We start from the raw sequence: 16859 nt of genomic DNA on the forward strand, positions 1-16859 counted from the left end.
GAACCCACACCCTCTGGCAGGGTTCAGCAGCTGCCCCATGTGAACAGAGCACTCAGTTATGAACATTTAAAAATAAGGTGACCTTATTCCAAAGCCTGGATGGTCCATGCAGTGAGATAACCCAGAATAGCTGTTCTGGAACAACTGTGTGTGGTTTCAAAACAACAAATTCTTGCAATATTATGGTAAAAATCCCACTGCTCCAGAGTCCACTGAATCCTTCACTGAATTTGAGAACATTCATCTCAAATGGCCCTAATAGGTATCAGTCAAAGCATTGTAGGTTTTTTTTCCATATTCCAGCATGGGGTTTTGGTCACTGTGGAAGGTGACAAAGTTTGTGTATAATATTTTACAGTCATTGGCAGACAAAGCTCTATGCATTAAGAGCTTATGGTCTTATCTTTCTACACCTGCTGGTAGGTGTAACACCATTGCAATAGTTCAGAGAAATGAGCCCCAGTGTGGGGAGGAGTCTGACCAAAAAGCAGAAGAGAGCCTGAGTCTGCCAGGAACTGCTTGCCAAAAGCTGTGTGTGTCCACCCTGCCTGTCCCTTTGCAAATGGGAAGGGATGAGCCAGCTGCCCAAGCACAGAAATACCTGACAATCCCTCATCTCTGATGCCTTTTGGATCTTTGAATCTGGTTGCTTTCTTACAGCCTTTGACCCCCATCATGGCCTCTAGTGTAAAAGTCATCTTCCTGTTTCTTTGGTCGCTTCAGTGCGGAGGTAAAAAAGCATTTACTTTTTCTTAAATTCCTTTTGTTTACTCTCACGTTTGTTCACATTAGAGCATTTCCAGCTGCTATCTTCTGCTAATTTCCAGAGATCCCCTCTAGGAATTTGCACGCTGCTGCTATTTCTGTCTTTTAAGCATTTCAAAGCTGAGAGAGAGAATCCTCAAGAAAAGGGGAGCATGGGGAGAGGGGTTAGATAACCTAAATAAAACGGTGTGGCTTTTTTTCCTGGCATGTTTTTCTCAAGCTAATGGCTCTTGGGATACTGTAGGAAGATGGATCCCTCCTCTTTTTATTACAGCAGTGATTAGCCATGTCTTGTATAGAAACTATGTTCATGTGTGTTCTGCTGGTTAGAGATGAGGAGAAGGGTGATGAATGATGAATTATTTTAGAAAATAAGGCCCAAAAGAGACCATTCGGGTTATCACTCCCGTGGTGTCTGTGGGATTTTCTGTTACCATCTTCCCATAATACTGTAGCTCATGTACAGAGGGCTGTACACTCACAATGAATGAGCACATCCCTTAGGACTGTACTGTATCTCAGCCAGCTTTACAGCTGAGAATCTTTTTCTAGTGGTGTAACCCAAGCTTGTCCTTACTCTCAGGCTATTGTTCCTGGCTCTGTAGAAGATTTTCTTTAACAAATGTTGCTTCCCAACAGTCCTCTCAGGACAGTGGCTGCTCCCTCCCCCCTTTATTGCCCCCCACAACACCTCCTTTGGTGCTCAGCACTCAGCAGTTCGAAGTCTGAGTTGCCTTTTCCAAGGCTGAGTCCCACTGTGCAGAGGCGATGCCGCTGTTGCGATGCAGCGTTAGTGTGTGATGGCAGGAGAGCAAGCCTGGCTGTGCTCTGGAACAGCTTTAATGCCTTGTTTTGAGCCTGTTCAGAGATGCAGAACCCCAGGGAATCCCAACAAAAGCATGAATGAAAAAGCCTGCCCGTCGCCTACCTTCTCTCACTACTTATTTTTCCACCCTTCTATTTTCATATCTCTGAAAGAATCCTTCATTTTGTAAGAAGACTTGTATGTAAGTTTCCTGTTCCCTTTTTTAAAGGCAACAGTAATTTGCACAGGCCTCCTCTTAAGTTGCCTTATGTATGGTGTTATGTCAGCTGCCAAACAAATAGATCCAAAGACTGCTTGACGTTAAAGCCAGATTTGGCTCCTTACTAGCCTGTGGCTTACTCTTAGCTTTTTACAATTTTTTTTAAACAAAACAGGGAGGGAACCAAGTGGTTCCTTGTTTGTGCTTATTCACCCTCTTGTAACTCCCAGCATCGTTGTCTACTGAACTGCAGTGATAGATCATTTTCAGCAGCTCTGTCTGTGTAAGGAGGAAGCTCATGAAGGGCATGATCTCCTATATCTCTTTCCACGATACTGTCATGTATAGATACTTAAGATCTGCAGACTTCTGCAGATAGTTGCCATATCTAGCATCGAGTCTTGTGCTTTGCTGCCCCGTTACAGCAGCAAAACTTTGGAGTGATGAAGCTGTGCCTTATTTCTCATGACCCCGGTGCCAGTACCCGTGCAGAATATGCAATTTCTTTCCTCACTCATGCTTCAGAAATACACGGTCTCACTGATAACACCTGCTTCCTTACAGCACCTTCACTGACTTAGAGTCATCACATGGGTACATGCAGATGCCTCAGCTGAGGTTTAGAGCTCAGGAGTTCCAGGAGATGTCCAGCAGGCATTTGTCATGGAAAACTGCTTTCTGTTCTATCACTATAAATGCAGTCTCACACCACTGTAAAATCAGTTCACTTCCTGCCTAATTTCCTGTATTTCTGTGTGCTGGTGTGGTAGGGGGGAGTTCACAAGGGAAAAGGGGAAGCCTGTGGATGCAACAGGCTGTTGCAAATCACACAGCAATTACCTAAGAGACGTGGCAGATCACACAGGGCACGTGCTCTGAATCACTCAGTGTCTGACAAGAGCCAACACTTGGTGCTACGGGCACACTTCCTGACATACAATTATTTTCACTGTGTGATCCTGTCTTTGGGGCAGCAGTCCTCTCCTGACATAAAGTGATGTTAGGTGACTGCTAACAATTATTATCCTTACAGGAGGAAGTGTTGATGTACAACAGAAACCTCCGATCCAGGTTGCACTGCTCAAGGAAGGAATATCCATCCCCTGCAAAGTCATCTTTCCTTACATGCCGAAATACACGGAATTTTCAATCTTATATTACTGGATTAATTCACTGGGCCAGAATACAGTCATCTATAGAAGGTCAGAAAAAATATCCATCCCTTCTGGAAAAGAGAATGAGACTGCTGCCCTATCCTATGACCACAGAATTGTACCCCTTGGAAGCAACTTTTCTACTGGCACATACTATTGCGAGGTCAGATGGAATGACATACAAAAAATGGGAAAGGGGGTGTTTGTCCTTGCTAGAGGTAAGTGAACAACCAGAAAGGAAGGGCAGGTGGTTAAAATTCAGTTGGATCTTGCTGAGGAAAGGTTATCTTTGCTTCCACCTGAATGTACTGTAAAGTCAGGTGGAAATGATACTTTTTGCTCAATATTTAGTGCCATCGGAGTTGAATATGTTTTACACAGGTGGCCTGTGCTACTGTTCCCAGTGCACAGATGGAGAGGATGAAGATGCTACCACAACCTCCTGGGAGCAACAGTCATAAAGTCAGAGTGTAAACAGGGAGCCTGAGCACTGAATATGAGGGTGCTTTTAGGTGACAGCGTTAGTAGGCTGTGGTTTGGCTGCTAGCAGTGTGACAGAAATGGCTGAACAGGGGGCCAATAGTTAGAGTGCTCACTGTAATCAGACATACAGGTCAGGTGCTCACAGTTAGTGCCTCATGAACCAGTTAGATACTCAGCATTTGTGGCTCACAAAAAAATTAGGGGCTCCCTGTAATCCCCCTCCCTCCCCTTTCAGGTTGGTCGTTTCTTTAATGCACAAGCTGGAAAGCAAGGGAGATTTTCAGGTCATGATAAGAGAAATGTTATAGAAAAGTGATAAGGACATGCATGCTGCTGACTGGCTGGATTTGCGTTATAGAATGCTGGTTATGAAAACTCCTTAGAAAGTGTAAATGCAAAGAACTGTGACAAAACAGCTTCACTGCACTGATCAGAGGATCCCTACAGTACCCACCCTGCTAGTTTGTGTGGCCTGTGTGCTTTCCACCATCTGTGTGCTTTCTGCCCCTATCACTAAAGACCCTTGCCAGCTACTACCCCTTTCCTTGGCTCTCATGTCATCTCTGTCTTATCTGTGTGAAGTGCAACTGCTTATATCCTGACTCTTTCATGTGATTCTTCAGCTGAGCCCTGCTCACTTTTCAGTCAGACCAGGTTTTGAAGGGTTTGTGCATGTGCCACTGTATTTTGGACTGCCTCTGTATTTTAGCACTCTCAAGGCTCTTTCCAGGGTTAAAAATGCATCAGGACTGTAATTTCCAATATGAATCTTTTGCCTTCTTTCTTACAGATACAGGGTACCGAGAGACCCCTTATGAGTGGGCAGTCCTCATTACTCTTACCACTTTTCTTGCTGCATTGAGCATCACTGCAACAGTTCTGCTTCTGTGGAAAAGAAAGGCAAGTTACAACCAATTAAAAGAAATACCTGACATGACCCATTCTAGGAATTTATTTCAGTTGTTTCTAACTTCTCTGTGTTGGAAGTCCCCATGCTGAAATTTTCTGTGCTGGGTGTCTGCTTCAGGTTTTTTGTTTGGTTTTGGTTTCTTTGTTGGTTTTTGTGTTTGTTTGGATTTTTGTTTGTTTGTGGGGTTTTTCTGTTGTTGTTATTTTGTTTATAAGTTCAGTCTTTCTGAGAAAAAAACAAGTAATCAATTTATCCATTAAAGGTATTCTGGTCAGCATTTTGACTCCTGCATGCTCTGCTTTAGAGCAAGGATCTGTCACAGGGCAAAAAACGTCACTCTAGCAGTGTCCAGGCCCTGGGAATATTTCAGGAGCTGTGGCCTTGTGATGGGTCTTTAGAAAATTGCAGTGTGTGCATGCTCAGGCATGGCTCTTGTCAGTTTAGCAGCTCAGTTGTCTTAAGGAGCCCATATGAGGCTGCCTTTCCATACAGTGCCAGTCAGACAGGTAATGTCCTGTGCCCCCAAGCAAGTCTGTTGCAGCCCTCATGGCAGGAGAGGAGCAGGACTTTCCTTGTTTCTAATCCTCTTTCAAGAGGGGAGCTACTCTGGTGCAAGGGCACAAGCCGTGGCTCAGGCACCACAGAAGAAAATCAGTGTAGAGAGGATGGGGATCAGAGCCATGGGCATGTGTTTGTCAGAGAAAACATTAAGGAGCAGAGTAAGAAGGGAAGGTCAGGAGAGGGGTCCCAAAGAAGCTTGTGTGGAAGTCCCAACAAACTGGAATACAATAGAAACAAGGACCCGAGGAGCAACCTGCTTTAACTGACTCTGCTTTGAGCAGAGAGGGATTGGACTAGACAATCTCCAGAGGCACCCTCCAACAGCAGTGATTCTGTGAAGCTGGAAGAAGGAAACTCTGGAAGGAAACTGGGACTGGAATCCAGAGTAAGGAAGCACTGAAGCTTGGAGGAGGGTGTTAAGGATGGACTGATAAGGGTCCCTCAGGTAAGCGCACCAGTGCACAGGTTGGGACCAGCTGGATTAGAAAGTGGAAGCTGGCTAAGTAGCTGAGGGCAAAGAGTGGGAAAGAAAGGATGTAGAAAGCAGGTCCCTTCCAACCCAGCCAATTCTGTGATTCTGTGTGAAAAGTCAAAAGTAGTACAGAAAGATGTGGATGAAGTAGGAGTCCTCCTACCTCCTACCACCTTTCCAGTGGAAAAAAACTCTATAGTTGTGATACTGAAGTCCCTGTTGTATGGGGAAAACCTACTGCTCCTAGTATTGCCACCCTCAGGAGTTCAAATAACATCCTCTGCACTTGTCCAGAGATCTCAAGGCTGGCTTAAAAAGAAATTGTCTTTTAGAACATAATTTGGTGATTGCACTTTTCTAGGCAGAGTATCCCCATATTTACTCTTTCAGCCTGCTTTCTGCCACCACGACAGCAGACTCTCTGCAGGAATTTTTATGTAGAGGCTGTGCTGCTGGTACAGTCCTATGACTCCAAGGAGCATCAGGCTTCAGCACACACAGCCAGAGATCATGAGGTTGAAAAGAGAATGGCAGCAGTTGGCAGACCTGCTAATCTCATGAGACTTACCTTGCAGGCAGCCTGATAGAAGGGGAAGGAGTGTAAGTGGCAGAGTGACTGGGCTGGAGACAAGCCCCCATCTCTGCTTGTCTAGACAATGTCTCCATGGGGACGAGGAGGGAGGTACTGTCATGACTTGCTGATTGGCACCTCTAGGTTTTGAGGGTGGGCCAGCAAGTCTCAGGCCTGTCGGCTGTTCCTGGGACCTGAGGAGATCATGCAGTCAGTACATTTGCTCTCCTGCAGAACACGGCCCATATTTCTCACCACAGCTTGCTCAGACCTGCTGGTTTAAAAATGTTTATCTTTAAGAAAAGCTATTTAGCATCCTCCTTAGTTACTAATGGACTGGAAAGCAGTTCATCGTTTTCATGTGATGTGAATATAATCATCCCACTTCTTTCTGAATTAGAATAGATACTTAGCAAAGCCTTCTGCCTCCTCCCTTGCTTGCTGAGCAGAGCTAACCCTTATCTGTGCATGAATGGAGTGTGTTCAAGGAGAAGTCATCTAGTGCAAGAAACATACCTTCTTCCTTCAGCTCTATGCTGGACTTGTGTGTTAATGTGTCACTGACACTGTATCATCATTAATGGTCGTCTGGTGCTTCTCTGAGCTGCACATTTGCAGAAGCTTCCCAGCCAAATTCTGATGAAAGTCACTGCAATTCCCCCTCTGAATTTGCCATGCATACTTTGAATAAGGCCCTGCTTTACTCCCTGTCCTACAGCATTGTCATGTGTTGTTAAATACTTACGACTTAACATCCAGTTAAGCTTCAGTGGTGGAAAGCCCAGTTCTCCTTTCCACTGCTCCAGGGTAAGTCAGCAGGCTCCTCCATTTCATCCTGTGGTGAGGAAAGTAATTGGCCCATGCTTCACAGAGGGTGCCAGCACTCTTTGCTGTGGAAGCAACTGAGGGGATGTGCGGGCACCTGGCTTTGAGGTGCCATTGGTGTTTACTTCATCTATGGGGACTTGGCGTTTTCTCTAGATGTGTCATTTGGTGTCTTGTCACCTGAAGGTGCTGTGCCCCAGAAGAAACCAGCTAAATATCCTGAGAGAGAAGGTGGAAACACAGCCCCCTCCAGCCAGCCCACCACCACCTTCTCCTGTCTATGATGTGAGTACCAGAATTGCCCTCTATCCCTTCTGTCTGCATCATGGTACAACCTTTCCTTTCCCTGACCTGCAACAGTACAGGCAATGACAGTATCGTGATGTGAAACATAAGCCATCCCTGCATACCAGCCTGGCACTGGTGCCTTTGCTCCTGTGCTCTGCCCTGCTTAGCTGCTCTCAGAACTGTGCATCCTTGTCTCCATCCTGGTCCCACTTGTGGCCTCCCCAGTGCCAGAGCTTTGCACCATGCCCTGCTGGGCAGCACCCTTCCCTCTGCCAGCACAGAACGTCAAGCATGGGGCCAGAGGGAGTTCCTGGTGGTAGGAGAGTCTCCACAAGTTAGGAAAAAGAGAAGATCTCAGCCCCACTTTCAACTCTAAAGTGTCTTAAGGACATGTCCTTCCCAGCAAAAGCATGATGGCTCAGGAAAGGAGCAAAGAGGAGTGCTACTCCCAACCATCCCAGCTGTTTGGAGCTCCTGCTGTGACACTCACCAGTGTCAGTATCACAGACCACTGCAGTCCTGAGCAGGCTGACTAGCTCTCTGGGAAAAAGGGCAGGAAGAAAAGTGAAAGGAGTCTCTTTTCTGGAGCATTTCGCTTTCCATAGCATAATATATCTTTTTTTCCATTCCCCAAGCTGGAGAATGCTGACTGCTCCCACTGCCTGAGCCCAACACTGTCAGTGTCATAGGTAATAGGATTGGAGTGGCTCTCCTGACATGTCAGGTCCAGACCTCAGCTACCTCAAGTAACCATGACCCCTAATACCATTTACAACTGATCCAGCTCCATTTAAAATTGATTCCTTTTCCTCTTTTTTCTCACATGGGAGGGCTGCTCCACTAAGAAGGGAAGGTTTGGGTTGGTTTCCCCCCACACACACCCACCCACCCCCAGTATGTGGGAGAAGAAAGGAGGAATAAAAAGAAAGCAGATAGAGAAATATGTTGCCTGAATTTTAGGAAACCTTTCTGACTGTGAGGTATTCAAGGGCTGGAAAAGTCTCTCCAAGGAAAACCTGTAAGCTCTGCTGCATTAATCATTTAAACCAAACAAAATGAAGCTCTGGAGAATGTAGTACAGAGAGAAGCAAAACCCTGCCAAGGAGGCAGGAGACCTGATAGGATGCAGATATGAAAAACAGGACAGGCCTGCTCCCTTCTCATTCACACCTCATAGGTTGGGGGCACCGTTTTGTGGCAATATATACTGTATGTCAGATGTTTATTCTGGGCAAAATGCAATGCTTTGGGTAAAGAAGGTGGCAGGTTATAAACCTTTTCAGTTATACCAAGTAATTTCTTTTTAATTTGGGCTTATAAAAATCCAAATGTGTGGTTTCCTGCTGAAGTGGATGATTCCTGCAAGGAGACAAAAAAAAAAAAAAAAAATCAAATCCATTTCTCGCTCAGTCGGCCTCGTCATGCATCCTTAGCTCCATCTTAATTACATGTTCCATCATGTTGTTCTGTTCAGGAGGCCCCACTAAGGCTGATGTAGCAAGCCAGCAGAGCCAGCCTTAGGCACAGGCAGTCCCGGGAGCTGGCTGGGCCCTTGTGCTTGCAGGAGCCCTGTGGACCTGGCCCAGCTGGCCTCCCCCTGAAGCCCCTTCATCACACACCAGCTGTGCAGGGCTGGTAGCCAGCCCGGTGCTCAGGGCAGGTGGCTCAGCCCTCTTTGGCAGGGCTGCAAGAAGCTTTGGACCATCTCCTGCATGCTGGGGGGCACCAGCCCGCCCACTGGAGTTTACTGTATGGTTGGAGCAGCTGCTGTGGGGTGACTCGTTCAGGCATGAACTCCCAGCACTCTCCCATGTGGTGAGAGCAGGACTGCGAGGTGAAGAGGGAGAGCAAGCACAAGGCTGCAAGGCGTAATGGGGAAGTTACTGGGGAGAGCGGGTGAGAGCCCTGGGATGTGGACCCTGCGTTGGATGGGTCCTCAGGACAGGTGAGGGGAATGAAAAGTCAACAAACCTTATTTTCTTTAAAAGATGACTCTGGTGCCCCACTGATAAAGTTTGTTGGGGTAAAATCAGCCCTGCAAAAAACCTGTTGGTGTTAAATCAGTTGTTAAATATTTATTGCTTAATTCTTGAGGAGTGCAGAAATCTGTGGTCAGTATTGGGGTAATCTAAGGCAAGGAAAAGGGAAGGACAAGTGAGAAGTAACTCCAAGTGATAAGATAAAGAAAGCAGAGATGGGCAGATGAGACAAGAGGTCCAGATGTGCCCCAGGTGGGTAAAACAAGAGACTGGATTTTAGAAAAAATTGTAGTCAGGGAACCACAGTGTCCTTGCAGACCTGGGTCTGGGAGCAAGAGCAACTGGAGGCATCGCTGGACATGGAAGTAAAGGCTTGGAACTGGTTGGTGCAACTCAATGTTACCTTACACAGTGTTATCTTACACAGCAGCAAAGGTCACCCCTGGCATGGGTAGTCCTAGCACACACTTTTTGCAAAGCTGTTCTGCTGAACATCCCTAGGATCAAATGCTTCCTTCACTGACTCTTCCAGGTGCCACCCTTTACCTCATGGTCCCTTGGTGTGGGTTGTATGCAGTTAAAAGCATGAGGTAGCAAAAAGCTCTGGTAATAATGGGGCAGCTGGCGCTCACTGTCTTCCCACTACACTGCCAGGTGTTTCTGGACCTCTTTGTCCTCCTGCAGTACTGGAGCAGCTCTCTGTCACTGCAGTGCCCAGACCCAAAGCTGTATTTTCCTCTTTCTCCCAGCCTAGCTGGCTAGCTAATGAGCAGCTGGGAAATAACAGTCTGAGGGACTTGCTTCATCCACTTTACACTTCAAACAAGGTTTTTTGAGCAGCAAACAGGACTCCTGCAGTGCAAGCAGGTTCCATAGCACAGGAGCTTTTCCTGGTGTAAGGGAGACAAGGAGGCTGCTCAGGAAGGGGAAAGCATCTGCCAGCAGGAAGGAGAGAGGCCCATGTGCCTCTGCTGTGACAGTAGCAGGTGGTCAGTGATCAAGTAAAAGTAATTAATTTGCAAGTGGTGGTTGGAGACACCATCTTTCTATCTGTCCAGCAAAGGACCAGCATTGTGAACAGCCTCCATGTCAAGAGGGCTTGTGGTAGGAGGCAGTATTTTTTTGAGATTAAACATTAAAAGGATCCATCTTGCTTGCAAGTGGTTTCATACTAGAGCAGTGAGAGGCTGCTGGTCCAGCCACAGTGACATGGAGCCAGGCTGCTGGGAGCACAACACATGGGACGAGGTCCTCACTGTGAGCATCACAAAGAGAATTTAAAATGAGGACGTGGAAGGGGGATTTTCTGTGCATGCATGTGCCCGTGCAAATAGTTGGGAATGTCTGCTGAAGGCAAGCGGGTTGTTGAGTGGGAAGCAGACATGTAAAATAATTTGCCTGTTCCCAGTGAGGATTGGGAATGGGAGAGCTATGGGGTGCCCTACTGCCTGCAGCCCCTCCTGTTTGTTCCAAGCCTTCCTTCCAAAGGCAGCTCCTCAGTCATCTGGTCTTGTTCAAACTACTGTCCTGCTGGCTGTGGGCCTGAGAGACAGTGAGCATTTGCAACTCTGGTGAAATTAAGGAGGTTCAGGTGATTGGCAGCCCCAGAATGAAGCTCCCATGTTTTGCTCATCCTCCTGGCTGTGTTGCAGGGTGCTTTGCTCCCTTAGCAGTCTCTCCACTAGTACCATCTGCCCCTCTTGCGGACGGAGCTCCTCCCATCTTCCTGTTTCCAGAGAAACAGCCACCTTGGCAACCTGCTGTCATCTTTGAAACACACATGGAAAAGTCCTCCTGATTGGTATGTTTGATCCTTCAGGCAGATCTGGAACATCACTCAAACTGACATGCATCTCCTGTGACACCATTACCTGGGGGACCAGTGCCTGCATATGCATGTAGGGCATGTGTGTCTTTGTGTAGGTGTGTGGGATCACAGATATGTTTGAGGGCCTGGGAGTATATTGATTTTTTTTTATTATTATTCTTTGCTCACTCTAAGAAGAAAGAGTTCTGGCTTGGGAAAAAACAAAACAAAACAAAACAATAAATACAAATCATGCCCAGCATTAAGTTTCCCATTTTTGACAACCCCTGTGCTTCAGGACCTTCAGCCTCACCTCTCTTCTCACCCTTGTCTGCCCAGAATAACCATGATCTTGTGGATGTCAGAAACCTAAACAGTCCTGCACAATGCAGAGCACTGCCCCTTACCTGTGGTCCCTATGGTGCATAATATACTCCTGTGGCAGAGAGTTCTTGATTCTGCATTCTGGAACAGTTTGAAGCAGAGGGAGGCAGTGACATTGGTGTTGTTCTCCATTGCCTTACATGGGCCTCAAAGCCCATCTCTGTGAGCCTGCAAAAGGAAGATGATGTGCAGCTGCATGTAAAGATTTCAGGAGAAAACTATTTTCTTTCTGCTCAAGTTCAGGTCAGGAACTTTAAATTTTTTGGAGAGGGCAAGAGTTCCTAAAAGTATCAGGCACAAGGTGGGGAACAGGTCAGTGGGCAATAAGTTGCCTTAAGGCTAAGTTATTTATTTGAACCCTGCTCTCTTCTCTCTTCCCCATGTAGTGCCTGGATTTGCAGCAAGTTGATGTCTACTCCATCCTCGAGGACAACACAACCAACCTGTCACCCAGAAAGAGTCCTACAAGGAAGGTAAGGGCTGGGGCCCTGCTCTTGCAGAGTTTACTTATGCATTAGGCACAGGAGGAAAGAAAACCCACAGAGTTGCTGTGGCCTTAGCAGGCAGTAAGTCTCTCTGTTCTATTCCCGCTTCCAATCCCACCAAAAGGGGAAAACAGGACGTGACATCCACTCTCCAGCTGGGCTGCAGATGTAGCCTATCTTCCTTCTTCTAGCAGAACCTTGCCCTTGCAGCTCTTCCAGTTCTGACAGTTCTGGTTTCATGCAAATACTTTGCTGTATGACATACCCTGAAAGACTTTGAGGGGTTCAGTGTTGCTCTGAACGAGGTGGACATTCATGGGCAGTTGGCCAGATGCCGGCTCTCAGTGTTGCCCTTTCCAGATTATTTAGGCAGCTGAGAAGTCCTTCCAGGTAGAAGAATCTGCACCCGGGGCAGACCCTAGACAGAACTTCACTCTCACCAACATTAAGGGCCTGAGAGCCTTTTCTTGGTAGCAGAAGCTATGAGCTGAACAGCACCTGGGCTGATACATTCTTTGTCAACTCTTGGCCACAGGAAAAGATACTGTGGGTACCTTTTGGGCTTGGATCTTGCTGGGATGGAATTTATAAGAGACAAGGAATGAAATCCACTCAGTGGAAGCAGCTGCAATTCAGAATATGCAGATCAGTTTTAGGGGCCACATGAAGCAGACCAGAAACCCACACAGTCCTCTACCCTGCCTTTCACAGGCATCAGCTGTTTCACAGGGACAAAACTTGCATCAGGCACCCCAGGGAACATTTCCTTCTTGTCCTTCAAACTTCATTGTTCTTTTCCCCTCCAGATGTCTTATCTGCTTAAAATCTCTTTTCTAACACTGGAAAAGTTCCTGAAAAATGTCTTCTGCTTCCTCTGATGTCATGTTGAGGAGAGTTCCCCAGGTTGCCTCTGTAGTGTGGAGCATGGCACCAGCTTTAGCTGGCTCCATCCTCTGTTTCATGAAGGACAGTACGTTACAGTGTCTGAGGTATTTTCATATCTCCCACTTTTTTTGGAAAAGGTGGTCTAAAATCAAGTGGCTTCCTCTATGTCAGATCTACTTGCCATGTGGTCCAGGCCCCAAGGCCATTGGCCTCTTGCAGTTATTGCTGTGGCACCGGTGGTTGGTGGTAAAAAAGCCAGTGTCAGGTGTCCAGCTATTGAGGGGAAGGAGGAATTGTTTAAACATATATGTCCTATACCCCAGTGCATATTATGCACTGGAAAAGAGAGCATCCCTGATACTGTGTTCTTGCTGCATTTTGAATTAGTTGGACAGGGAGAACAGGAGGTCCTGATCACTATTCCCTGTCTTATTTATTCTTCTGTATACCTTCATCAGCTGCCCCCTTTGAAAAGTATTCAGTCTGGGTGATGAGATGCAGTATGTGTGGGTTTTATTCCCAACCACAGAGCTGTCTGGGCTCTGCTGAATCACATGTGTGTGGCCCAGACCACTAAACTGCTGCTCTGGGGGGGGCAGCGGGTCTGTAAAACAGAGCAGGAGCAAAGCAGCAATGCAAGAGCAAAGGAACATCTGCGTGTGAGTGGGTCTGGAGCTGCCCCAGCCAAGGTGGGGCAAAGTTTGAAGCAGAGATGGGAGAAACAAAGGAGAAGAAAGCAAAGAGAGGGAACGAGATGAGCTCTCACACCAAGAGCAGATATAACCGAGTGTCCTCAGTGGGAGCTGGGATTGCTGAGGGGTGGCTGGCTCTGCTGCAGGGGGGCCAGGCCAGCCCTTGCTGCGGGATCCTATGGATAGAGGGGGAAATGTAAAAGGAAGCAGGGCAGAAAAGAGTCCCTGAAAAGAGAGCATTAGCATACTGTCACGCAGGACTCTCAGCCAGCTTGGGTAGCAAGGGGTTAATCCCACATACTTTGGAGGCGCCTGTACTCTGCTCTTCTGTAAAACGTTTCCCTTTGGTGGTGGCAGCAGAGAAAATGCTAGTGTAGGTAGGGCTTCATTCACCCGGTGGCATTTCAGCTGCTTGCTGTGTAACCTTGCTTACAGCAGGCCTGTGCCACACAGCGCTTAAAATATCAGTCTGTCAGCACCTTGTCTGCACAAGAAATGGTTGTGAGGAATAGACTCAACTGTTGAAGAAACAGGATTGAGGAGGTCAGGGAATTCCTCCTTCACAGAATCCAAAGTGATTTATTTTTTTTACCAAGTCCAATTTTCCCTTCCCTCCCTGTCTGACAGCTTTTTTTGGGGGAAGAGTGACACGTAAAGGAGGCTTCTTTATCCCCTGGGCTGGATTAGTCACGTTTGTCTCTGGCGGAGCAACACTTTTCACTGTAGTGGCTTCCGTTTTAGCAGATCACTTATAGCCTTTTCTAACAGAACAAACGTCAGTGTCTGCTTATTAAGAATTAATTAATCTTCTTCTGAATAATTTTCCTCCATTTCTTTTTTTTTTTCCTTTTCATCATCCTGCAGACACCTAAGAAGCAAGCAACTCTAGAAGAATCCTCTGATAAATTGTATGAAAATATCTAACAGGGAAAATCTGACCCTCTGTGAACCAGACTTTTTTCTGTACAGCAGAACTACTCTCTTGTATCCCCAGTTCTCTGCGGAAATCCACAATGACTTCAGGGCACAACCAGGAGGGACTTGTGAACCCACAGCTCCTTCTAAACTAACCTTCATTAACAACAAATCCACCTGCTCAGATCCCACTGGGGCTCAGTCTGCATTGATGCAGCAAAGCTGTTTTACAGCAAAGCCATTTGATGCGAAAGAAAAGATGCCTTTGTCAAGCACTCACATGTATCTTAGAAATAGTGCAGAGGTGGTCTGTGCAGGTTTGTCTCACCTGGCCTGGCTGAAGTACTTATATCTTTATCCTCTGTGAATGCCAGGACAATCCAGAGACCTTCCTGCTTGCTGGCTTGATCTTCAATCCTGACCTGCAGCAGTCCATCTGATCCTGTGCCTACAGCTTTCATGGCATGGCCATCAGGCCTTCAGGCATATTTCAAGTGAGATCCAAGCATCCACCTGCCCATTTTTCCTTTCTTAGGAACCCCACAATGAAACATGCTTTCTCATAATCTGATAATCCCATTAAGTAGTCACAGATGCCTGCATACTCATCTGACTCAAATCAGTGCCTCCAAGTAAATGCTTTCCCTGTGGCAATATCTGCAGTAAACGGTGAGGAGTGGGATGCATGGACAAAGATGGAGAAAAGAAAAACAGAAAACAACCCTGCTTGGCACCATGTTCTCCTGGCAGTACCCTATCAATAACAAGGATGAGGAAGAAGGAGGTGAGACCCCAAGGAAACTCCCTTGCTGGGACTGCATATGCCAAGTGGGTCTGGGACCAGGTTCCAGCCCAGAGAAATTCAAGCTGAACTCCTCGATTTCCTGCTCTTTTTGGCAATGGGCGTTGTTACCATTTGGGATTTTGAGCCTCTGTGGGAACAGGCATGGTACCTCTGCCCCACCAAACCAATAGGTTTGTCTTTGTTTCAGCTGGCTGGCATTTGCCAGCAAGGGTATAAGGCTCTTTTACTCTGCTCCCATAAGTTATTTGGCCAAGTAGGCCAGTTCTGAAACTTAGATTGGAAGGAGGCAGGAGGCCCTAGAGGTGAATTTTCTGTCTGAGCATTCTCTCTCCTGTCAGCTGGAACTTGCCTACTGCTTGTGCTGATGCATATTCTACTTCTAACAGGGAAGAGGTTACATTAAATATCCATATATAACACGATCAAACCAGTGGATCAAAAAGCTGAGGCTGTTTTATCTCAGATTAAAAACCAACAACAAAATAACAACCAAACAAAACCAACCCAAAATAGGAATATGCAGCATAACTTAAGAGGAATTGTAGAAACCTCTTTAAAGAAGAAGATCAAATTAAAATTGAGCTCCAGGGTCATAGGACCCTCTCTAGTTGAAGATAATGTTGCTATGCATCAGAGATAGAAGCTGTGGAAAATGTCTCCAGGGCCTCCAGCCTTCCCATACTATGTTTAAAGAGATAATCCTCTTATTGCTTTGCTTTTTTTTATTAGAAGAGATTTCAAACATGCAATTTGGACTTTCTTCAACCACAGGAAAATGCTTTTTCTCTTCCCAGTGTTGAGAAATTCACTTCAGAAAGAGCAATGCAGACAGCAAGGCTTATTAGACCTGTTTTCCATTTAAGTAATAGTGACAATTATAAATAAATATTTTTGAAGTCCACAGTTTTAATATTTACTAATATGACCACAAAACAGTTGTGCTCACAGAAGAATATACAGAGGATTGTGCAGGTGTAACAATTCCTTTCCTTAACAAATTTGAAGAAATTATGAGATGAATTATAAATATGTTGCAGCATGGCAATAAAATATTCAGCAGAAGCTGGTGGATTAGTTGAAAACTGAAAACTTCCAAAGGAATGCATCGTAGTTTTTGTGTTTTGCCTTTTAAATTTTATAAACGCTAAAAATACTGTGTGCTACTGCAAGTTTCCTGACTAGGATCTCATTCTGGAGTGAATTGATTTGTCTTGTTTTTCTGTTACCTTTTAAAATAGTGTGTTACTTACATTTATGCCTGAACAATTCTGTTAAGTAACTGAAGCTGTTTAAAATGAAACATGAGAGTAAGAATGGTATTTGGAATAGAAAAGGCTGTTCTAGAACAGCCAGTGCTAAAGCACTGGAAGTATCACACCAGGTTCTGATCAACTGAATAAAAAAGTAAAAAATTCCAAGAAGCACTGGCAAGTCTGGGGATTTGGGCTGGGAGCAAAAGCTTGCCAAAATCAGGGGGAATTGCTGTGTTGATTTCAGTGGGGTCTGGATTGGCCCTGCCAGGGTAAAACGCTGCTGCAGGAGAAAAAATAAGTTTTGAAGTTCTGTGGCCACAAGCTGGTACCACCTCCTGAGCATTGTGTGCCATGGGCAGCTGCAGTAGTGTCAAGGTGTGAGAGGGAGAAAGGTATCAAGCAGAAGACCGTGAGAACAGGGATGTTTTTAAATGGCATAGAGTTTTCTAAGGAGGTATGAGGAAATGCCCTCAGGCACATCTCCTTTAGGAGACTAGGAAATATAATTCTAAAAATATTGGTATTACTACTTTGTTCAAGAAAAAGGCAGTCATGTGCTCTTTTTGTCTAACCTGGCTGTATGGCTCATGAGAATTGATG

At 46.0% G+C, this 16859-nt stretch overlaps 1 protein-coding gene across 1 annotated transcript; it reads left to right on the forward strand.

Moving 5' to 3' along the window:
- Positions 1 to 541: 541 nt before the first annotated feature.
- On the forward strand, positions 542 to 16097 carry NFAM1 (NFAT activating protein with ITAM motif 1). Its single transcript, XM_008497138.2, has 6 exons — positions 542 to 730; positions 2824 to 3162; positions 4218 to 4327; positions 6953 to 7051; positions 11611 to 11697; positions 14151 to 16097. Exons 1-6 carry the CDS (start codon positions 622 to 624, stop codon positions 14208 to 14210), a joined length of 804 nt encoding a protein of 267 aa, XP_008495360.2. The 5' UTR covers positions 542 to 621; the 3' UTR covers positions 14211 to 16097.
- The last annotated feature ends 762 nt before the right edge of the window (positions 16098 to 16859 follow it).

Source organism: Calypte anna, chromosome 1 (assembly GCF_003957555.1).
Source record: "Calypte anna isolate BGI_N300 chromosome 1, bCalAnn1_v1.p, whole genome shotgun sequence".
NCBI lineage: Eukaryota > Metazoa > Chordata > Aves > Apodiformes > Trochilidae > Calypte > Calypte anna.

Excerpts from the sequence above, each read along its gene's own strand:
- NFAM1 (XM_008497138.2), top strand. The coding sequence starts at position 622 with ATGCCTTTTGGATCTTTGAATCTGGTTGCTTTCTTACAGCCTTTGACC. Across the intron at positions 731-2,823 it reads TTGGTCGCTTCAGTGCGGAG|GAGGAAGTGTTGATGTACAA; the intron begins GTAAAAAAGCAT and ends TTATCCTTACAG. Across the intron at positions 7,052-11,610 it reads CACCTTCTCCTGTCTATGAT|TGCCTGGATTTGCAGCAAGT; the intron begins GTGAGTACCAGA and ends TTCCCCATGTAG.